General features: G+C 45.0%; 1 protein-coding gene across 1 annotated transcript; it reads left to right on the top strand.

Annotated features, from left to right (window-relative positions):
• Window positions 1-105: 105 nt before the first annotated feature.
• On the top strand, window positions 106-15,976 carry sucla2 (succinate-CoA ligase ADP-forming subunit beta). The gene is made up of 11 exons (XM_018695407.2): window positions 106-245; window positions 4,164-4,347; window positions 5,472-5,571; window positions 6,246-6,408; window positions 7,681-7,809; window positions 10,400-10,538; window positions 11,266-11,427; window positions 12,067-12,209; window positions 12,293-12,413; window positions 13,086-13,174; window positions 13,660-15,976. The coding sequence occupies exons 1-11, from the start codon at window positions 162-164 to the stop codon at window positions 13,732-13,734; spliced, it is 1,389 nt and encodes a 462-aa protein (XP_018550923.1). The 5' UTR covers window positions 106-161; the 3' UTR covers window positions 13,735-15,976.
• The last annotated feature ends 2,633 nt before the right edge of the window (window positions 15,977-18,609 follow it).

The raw sequence follows: 18,609 nt of genomic DNA, 5'->3' as shown, positions 1-18,609 counted from the left end.
TCTAACTAGCCTGAATATTTCCCAGGCATGGCTTGTGGTCTACGTTGAGCCCTTATTTTGAAACGATTCTATATTTTCCTACAGCATCCGAAGGCAGCAGGGGGAACCCGACTTTGCGGTTCACGACGCATGCGCGGCAGTTACTCCGTCTAAAGGGAGACATGGCGACGTCCCTGATCTGCAGCCGTTTGACGGCCAGCCTGAGAAATTCAGGGGCCAGGAACACGATCAGCTCCGCTTCCAAGGTGAGTGCGAGTCCAGGATGAAGTGAGGGTCTCCGGCTTCTAGGGCAGGTGTCTGTGGCCGCGCTGCTACCTCCCTGACGGCTGCAGTTTAAGAGAAAGTGACAGGGTCGTATTTGACATTCATTGAGTTTCCGATTGTTTTGGCTAACATGCTAACAAGTAGCGGGGGGCTAGCGTTAGCGCGGCCGACTGTCAGTGCCGCTGAACCGATCTGTCAGAGCGCAAACAGCCGCTGTAAATACCACCCGAGCCGTTCAGCCTCAGTGTACCCGGTCACACCCGTGTGGTGTCACGGACTGTGTGTGTTAGGAGCCGGGTGTGAGCACAGGGGCAGCCGCCGCTCAGTGACCTCCACCCGCAGCTCTGCGCCATCACATCTGTCCCGCCGCGTCCTGTTCATAGAAAGTTGTCAGGACGAACCAGAGCGGAGACAGGCCGTGAACACAGCAGGGACCCCGGCGGACATGTTGTTCTGCTGGGGCACAGGAGCTGTTATTACTGTCCTACATGTATGTACATGTTACAGCGAGTGGAGAAGCACGAAGCTGCTGCTTCAGGAGACTGCAGTGTGAATGAACAGAATTAAAGCCTGCTCATTGGCAGTAATTAACTGATAGTTACACTGTCTATTCACGGTGATCACGAACAGCTTTTCTTTGTGTTCTTCTTGTTTGCAAAAATACTTGTAATCTAGTATTTGTAAAGTATTTAAATACTTCCACCGCTGCAGTGAAGAAGTATTTACAAATACATTTGAGCAGTTCAGAGCAGCAGGTGATGCAGCAAATATCCTCAGGTGTTTTCCTGCCCTGGGTTTCGCCTCTCAGACTAACACCTGCAGGCTGTACTCAGGGATAACAAGCAGCTCAACTGCCTTTTCCTGTTGTTTAGATAAAAAAAGATACAATCTATATTTTAGCTACAGTTAATATTCTCAATAAAAGAGGAAAAGCAGGCATCCAGTGTCTTACTCAGTACGAACAACTGAAGTAAAACAGCAAGAAAAGGTAAAATAACTAATAACAAACTGAACAGAAAAGATCCACCATAATAATTAAATAAGAACTGATCTACAGGAGCAGCAAAGATGAGGCAATCCAGTACAACAGCTCTGCCACATATTCTCCCTGTATCAGGCTTAAAATGGCCAGTGTTTGTTAAAACAGTATGTTTGGTGTTAATTAATCTGCATTATATCCTTATGAGTGAGGCTGTGGTCAGTGGCGTTGTACTGGGCTGCATTATACTGAAAATGTGTTCATCTCCACACAGCTGCAGCCTCACTGATCAACAAACAGAGAGAGAGGAACACCTCTGACGTTATTGTCTTTGTACAGGTGACAGTTATGGCTGAGCTGTTGTATTGGATCACATCAGATTTAACAAACACGAGTCCAATATATTAATAATAAACTCTATAGCAGGATGGAACACAGATTAATTTCATCATAAGTTCATTTTTCTACAGTGTGAGTGTAACTAATGGTGCAGGTTAGAGCAGCAGCCTGTGGCCTCCTCTCATTCACATAAACAAAGAGAGTAATGAACACAAACAGGAGCTGAAACTGTGTCACAGGTCCTGACAAACAGGAGCAGCAGCAGAGACAATCATTTTCATTCCATTTCATGAATTAAATATTGTTATTATCTGACTCGTAGCCAAATGAAATGAGTCCTGGCACAGACATGATGTGTTTGTTCTGTCCTCTGTCCACAGTCTGCAGTCACTCTGCTGTTTTACTGATGTTACTCATGAGCTTCATCACATCAGACTTCAGAGTTTAGAGAGTCCTGGCTGTTTGGTTTTTCTGTTCCGGTCTGATCAGGACCTCGACATTAATGTCAGTCATTAAAGGAAATACAGGGAAATGCTTTGTCATGTGTTTAATCTCCTCTGTCTTTTCAGAGGCTCCTGTGTTTCAGGAACAGGGAAATGTTCCCGCTGTTGTTTGGTCAGCTGGTTTTCACCTTGTGTCTTTGTTTTAGCAAATTCCTGTCGTGTTTTCTGACACATCTCACAGTGTTGATGACCGACAGAGCTGCAGGAAAATAAAGCACTGAGTTCAGTTTCCATAAAGGCCTGGGTGGGGTGTGGGGGGTATTTAAAGGATCTCATCTCTCAGCTGCAGTAACGTCTCCTCTGACATGTTTCCGAGTCAAAAGCAAAAACCTAAACAAACATGAATGAATTCATCATTTTGTGTTGTACTGGTCATAGTGGTGTCAGGTCACATGACCTCCTCAGAAATGTCCATGTGTTCCCAGCTGATATATATAGACTGCTGACCTGTGTTTTTACTACAGCTGTCAACAGAAACTATGGGTGAAGACAGAAGCAGGTCCAGACTCCACCTTCAGGAATCAATCATTTGAAATGAAATCAGTCCTCAGTCGGCGTCTGATCAGCTGAGATCAGTGCAAACAGCCAGGGCCGACCATTATTCTCATTATTGATTCATTTCTCGATTGATCAGTCATTTGGTCAATAAAACTGAATAGAAAACAGTTTCCCAAAGCCTGAGGTGACAACAGAACCAACCCCAAACAGATTTAGTTGGTGATCATTGTACGAGTCCATCAGCAGAAGAATAATCTGCAGCTATTTTAATAACTAATCAATAGTTTTGATCATTTTTCAAACAAAATCTTTAAAAAAAGCTCCAGGTTCCCAGATGACATGAGATAAATGAACTGAATCTCTTTGGGTTTAAGATGATTTTTCTGACATAGACGAATGATAAATGGATTTAAATGGAAACAGAAGAATCTGTCTCTTTCCTCTTTGATGAGTCTGGGTAGATGTCAGAGGGAGGTGGTGCAGCAGTAACACACAGTAACAGTAACACCACCCGTCAGAGCACCATCACACTCTGAGCTCTGGTCCTGACTCAGTCCTGGTTTCAGATCCTGAATGGAGTTTCCACTGTTGCTGCTGTGATCCTGCTGACTGCAGACACTCCTCCTCTCTAACTACGTCAGTCAGGACGGTGTTGTGTTGTTGTTGTCAGACTCTCCACCTGTTGCTCTCAGTTGGTTTTTCCCTCTGTCCGCGCTGTGTGTTAATGACAGATGTTCTCACTCTAACAACATCTTATTTAGATTGTTTTTATCACTGTTCAGGGTCTGAACTCTACAGACTGATCAGCTGAAGAGTTTGTACGTTTACAGGTCATGAAGTTGTAGTTAGAATAACTCAGACATGATGTGGACACAGCATCGGTCAGAGTTATTACAGTTTGTCTAATAGTTGTGGAGGTATTTGATTAGAAAGCAGCAGATGTAAACCTCATGGAGGAAAGAGTGAGGGATCATAGAAATAAGAAGACTTCCTTGTCAATGTCTGTACAAAATGTCATGGCTGAGCAGTAGAGATGGACATGTGAAGAAATTTCCTTCCCCATCCATCATGGGGAAAACTGAGAGTTATTGATGAATTGATTATTTTTTATCCTGAAAATGTCTGGCAGAAAACAGGCTGCTAAAGAAAGTGTGTTTGTCCTCAATGAAACCTTTATTTCAAGAGGAAATGATGCAACAATCCTCTGAAACAAGGCTGAGTCAAACTGAACAAGTTAACAAACACCTTAATAACTGAATAACATTTCTCCAACAGCAGCTCAGTTTGACCTGTCAGATTGTAACAGCGCCTCCTGCTGGTTGACAAAGTTCTTAGCATTGTTCATTTTTAAAGCGATGTAGACGAGACAGAAACTCAGAGATTAGTGTTTTAACTCTTGAACTGAAGACTTGAATCTCTGGTCCAGGATCAGCTGGGATTCAACATATGATTTAAACCTCAGTCCGGTGGTTCAGACCAGTTCCTCTTCAGCTGGTTAACTGCTCATCACTGGGGAAGCTAGTCATCTGGTAGAAAGTGAAAGTCACCCCCCCTCTGTTCTTCCTCTCCTCCTCCTCCAGGTCCTGGGTGGATCTTCAGGTCTGTTTGGAGGCCATGTGTCCCAGCCTCAGCAGCAGCAGCAGAGGAACCTCTCCCTACACGAGTACATGAGCATCGGGCTCCTCAAAGAGGCCGGCATCTCGGTGCCCGCCGGCCTGGTGGCCAGCTCCTCGGAGGAGGCCTACGCCGTGGCTAAGCAGATTGGTGAGCTGAGTAATCCCAGATCCAGAGAGCTCAGTCTGATGGGGGCGCTGCAAGCCTCAGTTAATGTCTGTTCAAGTGTCAAAAAAGTGCTTCAGTCTCCTGAGATTGAGCTATCTGTATCAGCTCATTTTATACACATACTTTTAAAATCTGGTCATTTTTCAAGCAGAAATGCCAAATATCTGATGGTTCCAGTCTCCAAATGAAAGGATTAGCAGCTTATTTTTTTTGTCTTGTCTTTGTTTTTGGACAAAACAAGATGTTCTGAGGACGTCACCTTGGGCTCTTTTTTTGGCCATTTTCTCAAGGATGCAATGAAATAATGAAGTAAAAGCTTCTGTCTGGACAGAGAAGGTGCACAGATTTGATAACTCTTCTCTTTACAAAGTAAATTTTCTCACTTTGTCGTTGCTCGTTTGTTTTGTCCTAGTTTGTAATCCTGAAAGTGGAAATGTCTTATTCAGGGGAAAGTACAAGTTCTGCAAACAGTGGTTATTAATTTCTGTATCATTTAATGATCAGAGGAGAAGTCTGAGGCCGTCAGTCGTCATTGACAAACCCAGTCTCGCTGACACAGTTGAGTTGTGTTCAAGGACGTGTGTGTGAGTGTGTAGGTTTTAAATATCTGAAGCTCTTCAGTATGTAGATGGACACACATTGACACAGTCTAAACATAGCCTCCTCCAGCTTCAGTGGTATCAGCTGACACTGCACTTACATAACTCCAGGATAGTAAGAAGTTGAGTCATAAATCCACAGAGTCGTCCAACAGCTGACACTGTTCTCTGACCCTGAACTAACGCACCTGAGACTCAGCTGCTCCATCAGGACTCACACTGATCATTACAGTCCAGTGTTCTGCTGAGAAACCTCCTTCATTCATCTGGATGTTACTTTGACTCGTATCACCAGCTAAACACTGTTATAAACCAACCAACCAACACCCTCCCCCCGCCATGACAACACGGTCCTCCCCCATTTGATCCAGATCCTGGAGCTCCTGATCCAGCTGGTTGGTCTGTCTATGTTCTGACAGTCAACCACTGACTTATAGTTTCAGTTGGAGTAGAATCAGTCACAGTTAATTCACCGTATTTAATCGACTGAAATGTGTTGTTTGTCAGGTTCAAAGGACCTGGTGGTGAAAGCTCAGGTTCTGGCTGGTGGCAGAGGGAAGGGGACGTTCGAGGGCGGACTGAAGGGAGGAGTGAGGATCGTCTACTCGTAAGTAATCCAACACCGGCAAACATAATCTGCTGAGAGTTAACGTTAAAAAGACTCACTACACAGCCTCACTGATACAAACATATGGATTAGATTCCATCTGATCGACAAAATTCTTAGTGATCAATAATTGCTCGTTGATTAATTGTTCCCATTCCTAGTATAAAGGCTTTTTTCTACAGCACTGTGAGCACAAACATCCAGACGAGAAGATGGTAAATGTTCGTACGAAAGCAGATAAACCTTCCTTTAACTCCAGTCCCACTCACATGAGGGAAAAGAGAGAAACCTGAGGAACCATCTTGTTCCCTTTAAACACCGTCGTACCCTCGAGCTCCACAGGAGAAATCTGAAACCTCTGCTTTTCAACGTAAGATCCAGACAAGTAAAAGTTCAGACCGAAACTTTTTAGAGCAGTGGAGCTCCTGCAGGCGTCAGTGGTGTGTTTCATTAGTTTTAATTGGCTCTGCTGACTGCTGACTGTCTCACACTGTAAAATGCCACCTACTTACCAAATGTCAGCAGAGTGGCAGGAACATGCTGCAGAGAGGAACATGGAGGACGGGGTGAAGACCATGTTAAAGCACACGTCTTCATTTTCTCAGCAGTTCATTCACCGATTTAAACTGAACCCTACAGAGACCCTGTCTAATGCCCCTCCTCCTCCTCTCCAGCCCAGAGGAGGCCCGCGACATCTCGTCCCAGATGATTGGTCGAAAGCTGTACACCAAGCAGACCGGGGAGGCCGGTCGAATCTGCAACCAGGTGTTCATCTGTGAGCGCAGGTACCCACGCAGAGAGTACTACTTCGCCATCACCATGGAGAGGTCCTACCAGGTGAGGAGGGAACGCACCAACACAGTTACACACCGACAGGTCTGATCTGCTGTTGGTCGATCAATTGATTAGTTGTTAAAGTAGTTTACAGGCAAAAAAATGTTAGAACTTGATGAGTTCTGGCTTTGCTTTTGTTGCTTTTTGCTGCTTTTCTTTGTCGTGTCTGATATGTGACGAGAGGATGAACCGATTAATCAACAAAGTAACCAACATCAGTTGAAAATAATGGTCATGGTTACAGCTGTGGTTGTGTGTGCCTGTGTAATTCAGTAGCTTGACGGCGATGGTGATGGCAGACGACCGGTGTCTCCACAGGTGGTTTTAGTTGCTGAGTCAAGTGGAAATGATGCGACTGTTCAATCTGTCTGCTTGATAAATCAATGAGTTTATTTTGAGTGGTTAAATTGATCAGTTGACAGACAATTAGTCAGTGGCAGTCAGGAACCAAAGATCCTCTGGTTCCAGTTTCTCTGTTTGAAATCACTGTGAGCTGAACGTCTTTGGACCATTGCCTGGATGAAAAAAGACATTTGAAGGAGTCACTTCAGGCTCACTGACCGACGAATCAGTCATTTAGATAATCCTCCCTGTAGCTGCTTGTTTGAATTCTGTTTAACATCTGTTAATAAATACAAATATTTTCATTCCTCTCTCTGTGATTAATCACACACACAGCAACAGAAAAAGTCATGGAAGGTTTTATCTGGTTGTTCTGAATCAAACCACTAGGTGGCAGCACAGCACCAAAGCTGGTGATGACAGAGTCTGCTCCCTGGTCTCTTTAGGTTTGACTGACACTGTGTCAGAGGTGTGCTGAGTATTAGATGATAATATTCTTCCCATCATGTCTGTAAATATAAATCAGCCCAGTCCATCAGCACTGTAAACTACAGCCTCAGTAATAAACATGTAGTCAGTTCACTCCTCTCTACAAAGTTTACAGTAACACGGTCAAAGGTAGAGTGAGAGAGCACTGAGCAGAGAGCTTCACAGATGATTCACTGGCGTTGGTTTGTTGGTCAGTGTTGGCCGATGCGTTCAGTTTGGTGCCAGGTGAGAAAGGTTGGACCTGTGGCGTCTGTACGACCAGGTTTCATCTGCCGCTGAATCTAAGTGAAGAGGTGAAGGTGTGAACATTTTCTAACATCAGTTCTTCTTAGTTTTTCCTCAGAGTTGGACAAAGACATCTGTCTGAAACTCAAACCCAGAGAGGAAAGTTTTCTCTGATTTAATTGAAACAGTTCACTGATCCGCGGCTCTTTTGTCCTGCAGGGCCCCGTCCTGATCGGCAGCTCGCAGGGGGGCGTGAACATCGAAGACGTCGCAGCAGAAAATCCAGACGCCATTGTGAAGGAGCCCATCGACATTGTGGAGGGCATTAAGATGGAGCAGGCCATCAAGGTAGAATCAATAGTAGATGGAGGGAGTCACAAAAACAGAGTGGGGATGTTCCAGCTGTGTGGTTTGGGCTGCATGGGGGGGTGGGGGGGGGGGCATGTTCAAATCAACAGGGGAGGTTTTATTTCTTAGGAGGAAATCTAGGTTCAAAACTTGCCTGTACTGTACAGCCTGTGTTTCTGAATGTACAAAGAGCAGACGATGGTGTGGAGACTCTCCTCCTCACCTAACTGGAACATACCACCTGCTCAGGTGAAGATGGGGCTGAACTACACAGATACTCAGCTTTCCAAGCAGAAACAACACCACACAGCTGTAAACACTGACTGCTTCTGTTTCTGCTACAAGCACACAGATTATTGATAAGAGCACAAACAAATGTCATTTACTGCTGAAGTGTTTGACCAAACTCCCCTCATCCTGACAATGACCAGTCCCTCACTGCTGAGACCTAATGATGCAAACCTGTCTCCACTCTCCCTGATTGAGCAGCAGAGTGGGCTGACTCTGCTACACCACATATTACAGCCAATATATTCAAACCCCCTGACAAATGAACAGAAACACTGGACTGAAATACTCATGATAAAACATCAAGAAGCTTTGTTGATCAGAAAAATCTCCAAGATAAGAGAAGATGGTCAGTTTCTGGTAATCATAGCAACTCTGTATTGAAGGAAAAACATGAGTAATAATGGAGGAATATCTGTAGATAAGCAGAGCTGGAATATTGAACCTAGACGGACTCAGCTCCACCTGTTTCCATCACCGTAACACACAGGAGTCAGACTCTGTGAGAGCTGCAGGAGACCTCAGGAGAGCGCTGAGAGAAAAAGGTCACAAACAGCAGCTGATGATAGCCAACCAGCTCCTGTCTGCTCTGACCACATCTGTAAAGATGATGTTAAGCTGTCTTTATCAGTAGTTTTATATCAGCATCTATAGAGAATGATCACATGAATCTGATGTTTCAGCTCTGGTCATTTACTCCATGATATACAGCTCTAAAACCCACCTGCTCAGCACCAAAATACAGAGACAGAGTTAGAGAGCAGAGGGTGAGTATAGTGGAGGTCTTCCTGGAGTCGACTTCTCTCTGTGACAGCCGGCGGAGACCAAACACAGAGCTAAAGAGAGGGACACTGGACCGAGGTGGACACAAATAACTGATCATATGGAAATAAGCAGCTGGGGTTTTCCACAGTAGAGCAGGTAATCGTTTGGTTCTCTGTCTGGACACATTTCTCTGAGCAAGTGATGGAAAATGCTCTGAAACAAAACCTGTTTCATGCATGGATGTAACATTTGTTTGAACTAATGAAATTAAAGCTGTCGAGGAATCGGACATTTCCAGCTTTACTCAGATTTTTAATGTGAACAGATGTTTATTTTTGTTAACATGATCTCTTCTATCAAGTGTCTTTAATATCTCACTTCAGGACTCGATGTTTACATATAAATATCTTCTTGTCCTCTTGATTCTCTCTGCTTTCCCTCGTCTCGTCTCTGGCCTCTCTGAGTTTGAGGATCATTTTGCGGCAGGCTCTGGGCTCTGTATATTGAATATGTTGGTTGTCATAGTGAGAGCAGAGGCTCAATATATTTGACAGAGAGAAGAGGTGCTGATTGCAGGGCTCTCCAAGTAGATGGAGGTCCATTGATGTTCCTTCACTGCTTTATTTATTTTTTGTCTGTAAAACTGACTGGCGTCCAGTGATACATGTAGAAGCTGCTTTTTCAGTGTTTCTTAGAAATGTCTGGCTTTTTTCTTGCTCACTAAAATGTCACGCCTCCTTTTAGATTTTAATTTCATCAAAGAGCAGAGACAGTTTGTAGTTTCTATGTGGCGGCAGTCATGATGTCAACAAGTGGCAGCTCTCAGATGATTGAAAAACTGCGTCCTTTCAAGTTTTCACTTTGCCTTCAGGCCTGAAAAATGAAAATGAATTAACCTCTTTAGTCCCACAGACTCATCTGTGGAAAGAGGAAAATTATGTTTATTTTGGTCAATCTGCAAAGCTTCGATATGAAATACTGGTGCTAAATCTTCCCAAAAAAAAGAGCACACACACAAACATGGTATCAAAGTCTCGCCCATACGCCAGCCCGACCACTCACGAGTCAACCACAGCTGTCAATCATGACGTTTCACCTTCTTTTTCAGCCTCAGATAACTAATTAAAACCAGGAACAAACGTCAGCGTGATTAGGACATAAAGCAACAGAAACCATCTTTGGAAAAATGTATTTGACTTGTTCTTTGATGTTTACCTTCATGGAGGGGGCGGGGTTTATGGCTTTATGGGACCTATACTGCAACCAGCCACCAGGGGGCGATGGTGCTGTTTCAGCCTCACTTTCTGGGAGCCATCATGTGGTCCTGTGGTTTTCTTCACTTTTATTTACATTTCTTTCATTAATCAACTAATAGAGAAAAGAATGGGGAGATGATGAAAGAAACTGGGGGGACGCCAGCTGCTTTAACACCCCTGTACATTTTTACACTGATGTTTGAGGTGTTTTGCTCGACAGGGATTGAACCACCCATCAGCAGCTATGATCGCCTGATGTGTGATGTTTTGTGTTGCTGCAGGTGGCTCAGAAGATGGGCTTCCCTCCAGCGCTGGTGAACGAGGCGGCAGAGAACATGGTCAAACTGTACAACCTGTTCATCAAGTACGACGCCTCCATGGTGGAGATCAACCCCATGGTGGAGGACTCCTCTGGCATCGGTACAGACACACAGGACAGCCCTGTTATTGTTTTAAACCACACTCTCACAAAAGCTGAAAATGTCCTGGAAATCATCAGGAGGTTGATTTCAGTTTGAAGTGTGTGAGTGGTCAGCGAGTCAGAGTTAATGACTCTCCCTGACATGAATCACCGCTCTTTAAACACACTCATGAAGAGGAAACCACTGACTTTTGTGGTAAATGACAAATACCAGTACAATTAATGACCATCACAGTGAGCTGGAAACACTCAGGACAGTAGTTCTCAGATTAGAGCTTAGGTCCTTCTGCTGCACTAACGTCGTGTAGTCGTAAATATTAGAGGCAGGTAAAAGGAGCAGGTTTAAAATGAAAGGTTAAATGATCTTGAGTCCCTCTGCAGTAATTGTTGAGGTGCCCCTGAGCAATCATGTTAGTGTTTTGTTACAGAGCTATAGTGGTACTGAAAACCCTGATGCATGAAAAGAAGAATTGACTTTGAGTGTAAAAGAGAAGGACAGCAAACTGTAGCTGGAGGCAGAAAATAGAATGAAAACTCATTTCCTTAATGTTTATGAACATCTTCATATTCCTGACCAGAGACTGGATGATCACTGAAGGACAGGTTCATTTCAAATGTAGAATTTAAATTACAACAAAGTAGAAAATGAGTGCAGATGCTGTTTGGGATGTGAGCAGCAGGAAGTTAATCTTTTTCTGCTAATGCCAGCATCTCATGTGTCAACAGTGATGTGCATGGACGCCAAGATCAACTTTGACTCCAATGCGGCATACCGCCAGAAGAAGGTGTTTGACATGCAGGACTGGACCCAGGAGGACCCCCGAGACCGGCAGGCCGCCAAGGCCGACCTCAACTACATCGGCTTGGATGGAACAATCGGCTGCCTCGGTCAGTGACAAATGTCACCAGATTAAAGGGCAGTAATTTAGGTTTTCAGCCTAGAATAGTCCTGCAGTGAAGCCTAACTCCAACCTCCAGAAGTAAGAAGCTAATGTTAGGCTATAAACCAACTACACCACGGTCACATGACGTCAACGTCTCCACCACTAAGCTTCCAACTGGTCATTTCATTTAGCTCTGAGCTCTTCTACAAAAGCCTTTCTTCTTAGAAAGTTAGTGAGAGTTTGAAAGAGCGTGAGTAGAAACACGAGGCTGTAAAGGTGGACTGGTGAGTAGATGGGTTTTCATGTTAACGTCCCCGACAACCTCTGTAGTCTCATTTAGACACTCGTTAGCAACCGCCTTTTTTAAGACACGTAAAAGCTTCAAACATCAGGAGTGGGGGATTTACTGACCCATTTTATGTCGGAGAATCAAACCTGAAAATGTCTTGAGCTTGTGTTAAAACCACAGACCTTATTTCAGACATTTAACCAGAAACACACTGACAACAGGAAGAGCTAACATGCTAACATGCTAACCTGACTTCCTGGTTTTAGAATCAGCTGTGTATATTTCAGGACAGTGTGGTGTGTGTCAGGGACGCGTTCACTCAGCGTCTGAGGGTTTCGTCTCTGTTCTCTGTAGTGAACGGAGCAGGTCTGGCCATGGCCACCATGGACATCATCAAGCTCCACGGCGGCACGCCCGCCAACTTCCTGGATGTGGGAGGAGGAGCCACGGCTCATCAGGTGACCGAGGCTTTCAAACTCATCACGTCTGACAGGAAGGTAAGAGCCACACCCGCTGCTGACTCTACTGTCTCTAATGTTAGCCACATGGTAGCTAATGCTAACGGTTTTAATCTGGGCAGGTCCAGGCCATCCTCGTCAACATCTTCGGCGGCATCATGAGGTGTGACGTCATCGCCCAGGGCATCATCATGGCTGTGAGAGACCTGGACCTCAAGATCCCCATCGTAGTGCGGTTACAAGGTAAAACACCTGGAAACCTTTCATACACCTCCCTCCTCCTCCTCCTCCTCCTCCTCCTCCTCCTGCTCCTCCAGCAGCTGGCAGCACTGGGGGAGCTGGTGTCTGTTTGAAGCCTCTGATGAACTGTGGATTACTGTGATTATCTTGGTTAAACATGCATGTGTACATTTATACTGGTGGTTAAAGAGGTTATTAGTCCTCTGCTGGTTTATTCATTCCAAATGTCCAAAGACAGAAATGCTCCATGCTTGTATTTACAGCTGACGTTTCTCAGTTTAAGGTTTAAAGTGTAATTTAGCTGCTTCATTTCCACGTCTTCTCATATTCAGAGTGTTAAAGTGTTTCTGCTTCTTTAACACATTGTAAGAGGTGTGACAGTGGAGGTCGTCCTGCCTGATGTCTCAGTTTAAAGTGAAGTCACACTGTAGAGAAACAGATGTACTCATGTAGCACTTGATCTGTCTTCACTGCCAGTTTTCATCCCTGTGTGAAAACACAGGGCACAGAACTGGACCAGTTTAAAATCTGTGTAAGGAAAATGAAATGAAGCGACAGAAACAGCATCAGAGGTGGACAGGAGCTTCAGCTGTGGTGTTCCTGTGTGCACCTCAGAGAGTAAAGACCACAGAGCTGATAACTGACGTATCGGAATCTTTTTGTTCGGGTTTTTAGGGACGAGAGTGGACGATGCTAAAGCTCTGATCGCTGCCAGTCCACTGAAAATCCTGGCCTGTGACGACCTGGACGAAGCCGCCAAAATGGTACACACACACACACACACACACACACACACACACACACACAGATTTAATAACACTTCTCATGAAACAGGTTTTCTGTTAGACAGAGTCAGGCTCACGGTTTCCCCTTGTTCCCAGTCTTTATGCTAAGCTAACCTGCTGCAGCTTCATATTGGACTCTTATCAAACTACAATAATAGAAACAAATACAACAAAAAGAAAAGTAAAGATTTATTTATGTAGAGGCTAAAAGCATGTGAACAACAAGGAGATATTTGGAGGAAATAAACGACAAACATCAGCTGAGTTTCATAAACAGATTCAAAAGTTTTAGATTTTGAAAATGAGACTATAAACAGAGGAATCGCTTCTGATCCACTGAAGTCAAACCTCTGATGTCCTAATGAAGCTGTGAGCTGTAAGAGCTGTAGTAGTAATATATATATAATAGTAATAGATTTGTTAACGGTGTGTGTGTGTGTGTGTGTGTGTGTGTGTGTCCTCAGGTTGTAAAGCTTTCTGAAATCGTCTCTCTGGCTAAAGAAGCTCAAGTGGACATCACCTTCCAGCTGCCCATCTAACAGACCTGGACCTTTGACCTCTGTCACCTCCTTACTCCCTGGCTCCCCCCTCCTCTGCACCTCCTCTGTCACCCCCCCTCCATAGCAGCCCACCCCTCCTCCCCCCTGAGAGGAGACGACCTGGGACTCGTTAGCGGTTTTTCTTTCAGACTGTGGCGTGATGGCTGTCCTGTGAGCAGCAGACAGAGAGCAGCCTCTCCTCTTTAGTTACACTGAGATCAACCCGACGCCTCCCTCCACGTCTCCCCCGACTTACGTTGCACTCGACTCGATACGCACAAACCTCCACCTTCAGCCCTCCTCCACCTCCTCCTCCACAGTCTGAGGGAGACACCTGTCTGTTCACCTGGTACCTGTTGGGATGAGGCTCCTCCCACCTGTTAGAGAAATAAAATGTGACTGAAGAAGCTGCTCCGTGTGCGACAGGAGGTGGAGCGGCTGCAGGAAGGAGCTGTTACATGAAGCAGGAGCAGAAAGACGACTGGAAGGCTTCAGGAGAAAGGAGAGTAACCCCATCACTTTCATAAACACACAGGTAGTTTTGCTTGTACCTTTTCAGTTGTGTTGTCTGAACAGGAATGTAACAGAATAAAGAGTGGACTCGTCCCCTTCGTGTTTGTTGACGTGTTTGATCGAACAAACATTGATTTCATTCTGAGCCGTGGCGTCAGGAGATGGCCTCAGTGTTCAGAGAATGTGCAGGTTCTCTGCAGCGTCGTTCCTTTACCTCAGCAGACGCTCGTACAGCAGCTGCTGCTCGTCTCCTAAACCTTTCACACATCCTCCATTGTGTTGTGATGGTGTTAACTGATCAGATCACTGAGATGTCTGCCTCCACCCCAAATACAGAGGAGGTGAAGTAGAGTGAATTAACCTGTAGAATTCACAGCATTAAGACTTCAACTCTCTCTAAAATCAGTTTCCTGGGTAATCCACAGGCCGGAACTACTTTCTGCTGAAGAAATAGTCCCTGTGGTGGAGGTGGACGTCACAGAGACACAGCCAGATACACCAGAGGTTAGAGAGAAGATATCGAGGTCTCAGGATCGTCATAACACATCAGTTATGTAGCAGCAGGTGTCAGGATGCACCCACGTGAGGATTATGATGGAAGCCCTGGGCTCCGACAAAACAGACAAAACATCTCATATTTGTATAAAACAATATTTCATTAAACATCATATAATTAAAATCAGGCAGCAAATCCTCCGATTTGAGAAGCTGGAGCTGAACCAGTCAGTCAGCCAGAGTAGTTTCAGAATAATCGACTGATGTTGCAGCTCTTCTTCTTCTTGCGTCTCTGTGACTTCAACAGAGACTTGTTGCTTCAAACAGGTGTGAACTCCAGCTCATCACATCCCTGTCATGTATCTGGACGGCTACTGTGTTTGCATCTCAGCTGCCACTGTCAGATCTGATCATCCAGACTGGGATTCAGTCTCTGCTCTAGTTTCCAGTCGTCTCCCACCCTGACCTGCAGAGTCAGCCCGGCTTCACACCGTTTACCCTCGGCTTAGAACAGACCACATTGGTTTGTCTGACATATTAGCAGCGACCTGTGGCCTCGACCTGTGGCATCGATCGCTGCACAGATGCTTCCTGGAGTCTCTGCTCTGCCTCGACTGTGGTGGATCTCCTGTGTGAGGTCGTGTTGAATGAAGTCTTCAACTTTTCCAGGGAAAAGTCCAGAGAGAGCAACAGTAGAGTCGATGTGATCTCCTCTGAATCTCTCTCTTCCCTGATTGAGTATTTACAAACCTCAGCTTGTGCATCCTAACACTGGGAAAGGTCTGTTGGACTGGACTGATGCCTGGCTGATGTTTCCAGGTTTGAACGAGCTAACGCTGTGTGTTAGCATGCTCCACTGACAGTTTATCACCTGGTTCTCCTCCTTTTGGATGTTAAGTTAGAAGACATGGACTGGAAACACTGGATTTGCTTCCTCCTTTATGGAAAAATTGGCTGTTTCACTGCGCTCTCAGTCTGCCATCACGCCACAATACGGTCGCCATTTTGTTTCTGTAACGTCCGAACAGTACAATGACTGTAGTTGTTTCCTCCTCCTCCTCCTCCTCCTCTTCCTCCTGCGCTCCAAACACAAGCCGACATCGTGAGTTGTACGTCATTTATTATACTTTACTTGTAAATAACCAAACTGATGTTCTCGTTCTGTAAAATATTTATGCTCCTCTCAAGGAGTACGGCAAAGGAAGAAAAAAATAAATAAATGCAGAGAACACCAGTGATTTTACTGTGTTGATTTAGTCTCTGATGAGACATCCATCCATCCATCCATCAATCCATCAATCCACCCATCCTCTGACACTTATCCAGTTCTAACAGAGTAGACCAAGACGATAGGACACCGCCTCCGGCTGCACCTCTACCTTACTGTGCCATGACGAAATGAGTTCAACTCAAAGGTCCACTAACAGGATGTTTTGGGTGAAATGCCAGAGATTCACCTGTTATCCATTTAAAACCAAACTAAATTACATAGACTCCACTGTCTCTCTCTATTTTCACTTTATTTCCACTCACATCAGGCCGTCACCTCAGCTGTAAACCACCAAAGGGTGTGCTGAGGTAAAACTGAAAGACGACCATGACCACTGAAAGCTAGTAGCAGTGCTGTTACCTGCTGAGGTGACCAGCTCATGTCACCTGGTCAAATCTGTCATTTTACAAAGGTTATATGTTGAATTTTCCAGTAACGTGATGAAGTCTCCGCTTCTTTCCTGCTCAAACTGAGGAGGAAACATCTCTCCACCCATTTTGCTAAACTAAGCTAACTGGTTCCAGGCAGCAACTTGAAGTACAACTGAGTCATCGTCATCTCTCTTTGACTTCCCCCATCGTTCTGTTTCCTGGAGTCTAAAAAGCACCACAGCGGCTCTTGGCCTGCAGCCTGTGTTCAGCCTTGCAGAGACCCTGATGGAGTCTGGAGTCCTCGCTCTGTCTCCAGAAACACGACAAAGAGCCCGAGGTGTTGACCTGGCCTCCAGACTCCCCAGCTTGGTCTACGACAGTGTTTAGGTGGTGGTACGAGTCAAAGTAACGTCCAGATGACTGAAGGAGCCGAGGTTTCCCAGCAGTGGTTTAATGTTGAGGCTGATTGTGTAGACGTCCTGTTAAACCCGACTCTTCAGCACTACTCTGGCTCACCTGTCACTGTGTTGTTCATCTTTCTCCGTCGACATTCAGCTTGTGATAAATTCCTCTGAACTCCTGGTGATCGTCTTTTCTCCAGTTCACGAGATTTTCCTTCACAGCTGCCGTCACCGTTCTCTTGACCGATGCAGAGAGACGTTTCACGTTCTCTAATTTTCACTAAGTCAGATCTGAGGAAGATGAAGCTCAGACACAGCCAGCTGTTGGCAGCTGTCGGGTTCAGGTGAACTCACCTGTAGATGTTTAACTGACAGCGTCTGACTGCAGCAGAGGAGATGAAAAGTCATCAGAGGACTCCCTGATGTGTTAAGACCTCTACTCAAATCAACACACACACTGATCTTTGAAGTGTTTGCTGGAGCTCTTTGTTTCCTCGGCCGCGACGCGAGGAGCAGCTTTGATCCTCCGCCTGGAAAAAAAACAACAGGATGATTCCCATTGTACACGAGACATTTCATTAGATACTTGCTGCCATGTTATTCCAGAGATGAAAAGGCCACTGAGGCAGAAAGTGTTGTTGTGATAAATGAACCTTTTCCTCTGTTTGAAAAAAGGTCGGAGCTAAAGCCAATTTTAGAGGAAGGCAGGGGGTCCGCATTTCAGCCGAGTGCTGCTTTTTCATGGATGTTCTGCCACATTCAGAATTAAAATATGAAACTTGTTGACAAATTTCTCTCCTTTTTTTGTAGCATGTTGTGGGTGGCAGAGGAGAGAGTCTCTGCTGGATCACGACCAGACTCAACTGAATCTGTGTCAGGATTTATTTCAGCTGCAAAGGGAAAATATGGAACTGCCCCGAGGTCCTCACGTAAACCACTTTCACAGCGTGTCACACCTTATAGTGCAATCCAAGTCAGCACTTTTAACCCTTTATTCTGCCTCAGTTTGACTCTATGTTAACATGCTAACAGCTGATAATTAAAGCTGAGGCTGATGGGTTCAGAAAAGTTCCATCCCTACCAAGAACATTCCTGAGTCCAGAACCATACCTGTGCACGATAACACATTATGACCAGTCACAGGTGAAGCTCAGGTCTGTTTGGTTTTTGTATTAAAAGCTGGACGTGGAAGAAATGAGCATAAAGAAACTGAGAGTGAGCCGATGATGGATAAGTTTGTCAAGTGTTGTGATGACGCCTTCCTCCAACTAAACACGACACACACAAAGATATGGTCACTGGTTTTAAAAAGAAGTCATCACACCCACCATCTCAGACCCTCCAACCAAGTCAGTGCCAGTTCTTATGATGTTGAACAGTGTAAAAATTAAATTAAAATCTGATGACAATCCTGCGGTGGTTTGTACGTCCAGAGGAAGTTGAGTGCTTTTAATGTAGGTGCCATATTGTAAAAGTGGCTGTGAGGTGATAGGTGCCCCACAGACCCCCCTGACAGCCATCTTTAACCAGCCAGTCCTCCACAAAGGAGGAAGGGGCTATGTGATGTATTCCATTGAGGTTGAGGAGAAGCGGTTAGGAGAGGAGATTCTTTTGACTATTCAACCGCTGCCTAGGTCTAGACTGCTCAGATCAGCCCACTCTTCCTTCAGGCTGAGGATACAGAGTACCCCGGTGTACCCAGTTCTTCAAAAATATTCTCAGCAATTAATACTTTAGAGATTGTTCTGTTGTTTGTGCACTTTGTACTGGATGTATTTCAGGTTATATTTCTGCATTTACTCAGTGTATTTTTGTAATGTGTTGT

This window comes from Lates calcarifer, linkage group LG1, assembly GCF_001640805.2.
Source record: "Lates calcarifer isolate ASB-BC8 linkage group LG1, TLL_Latcal_v3, whole genome shotgun sequence".
Lineage (NCBI taxonomy): Eukaryota > Metazoa > Chordata > Actinopteri > Centropomidae > Lates > Lates calcarifer.
Note: the sequence above shows the minus strand (reverse complement) of the source record. Positions and strands in the feature narration are given on the sequence as shown.

What these genes read in the sequence shown, in the direction of transcription:
- sucla2 (XM_018695407.2), top strand. Translation starts at nt 162, where the DNA reads ATGGCGACGTCCCTGATCTGCAGCCGTTTGACGGCCAGCCTGAGAAAT. An exon ending in TCATCACGTCTGACAGGAAG is followed by an intron (nt 12,210 to 12,292) that starts GTAAGAGCCACA and finishes TAATCTGGGCAG; the next exon opens with GTCCAGGCCATCCTCGTCAA. An exon ending in TGGACGAAGCCGCCAAAATG is followed by an intron (nt 13,175 to 13,659) that starts GTACACACACAC and finishes GTGTGTCCTCAG; the next exon opens with GTTGTAAAGCTTTCTGAAAT.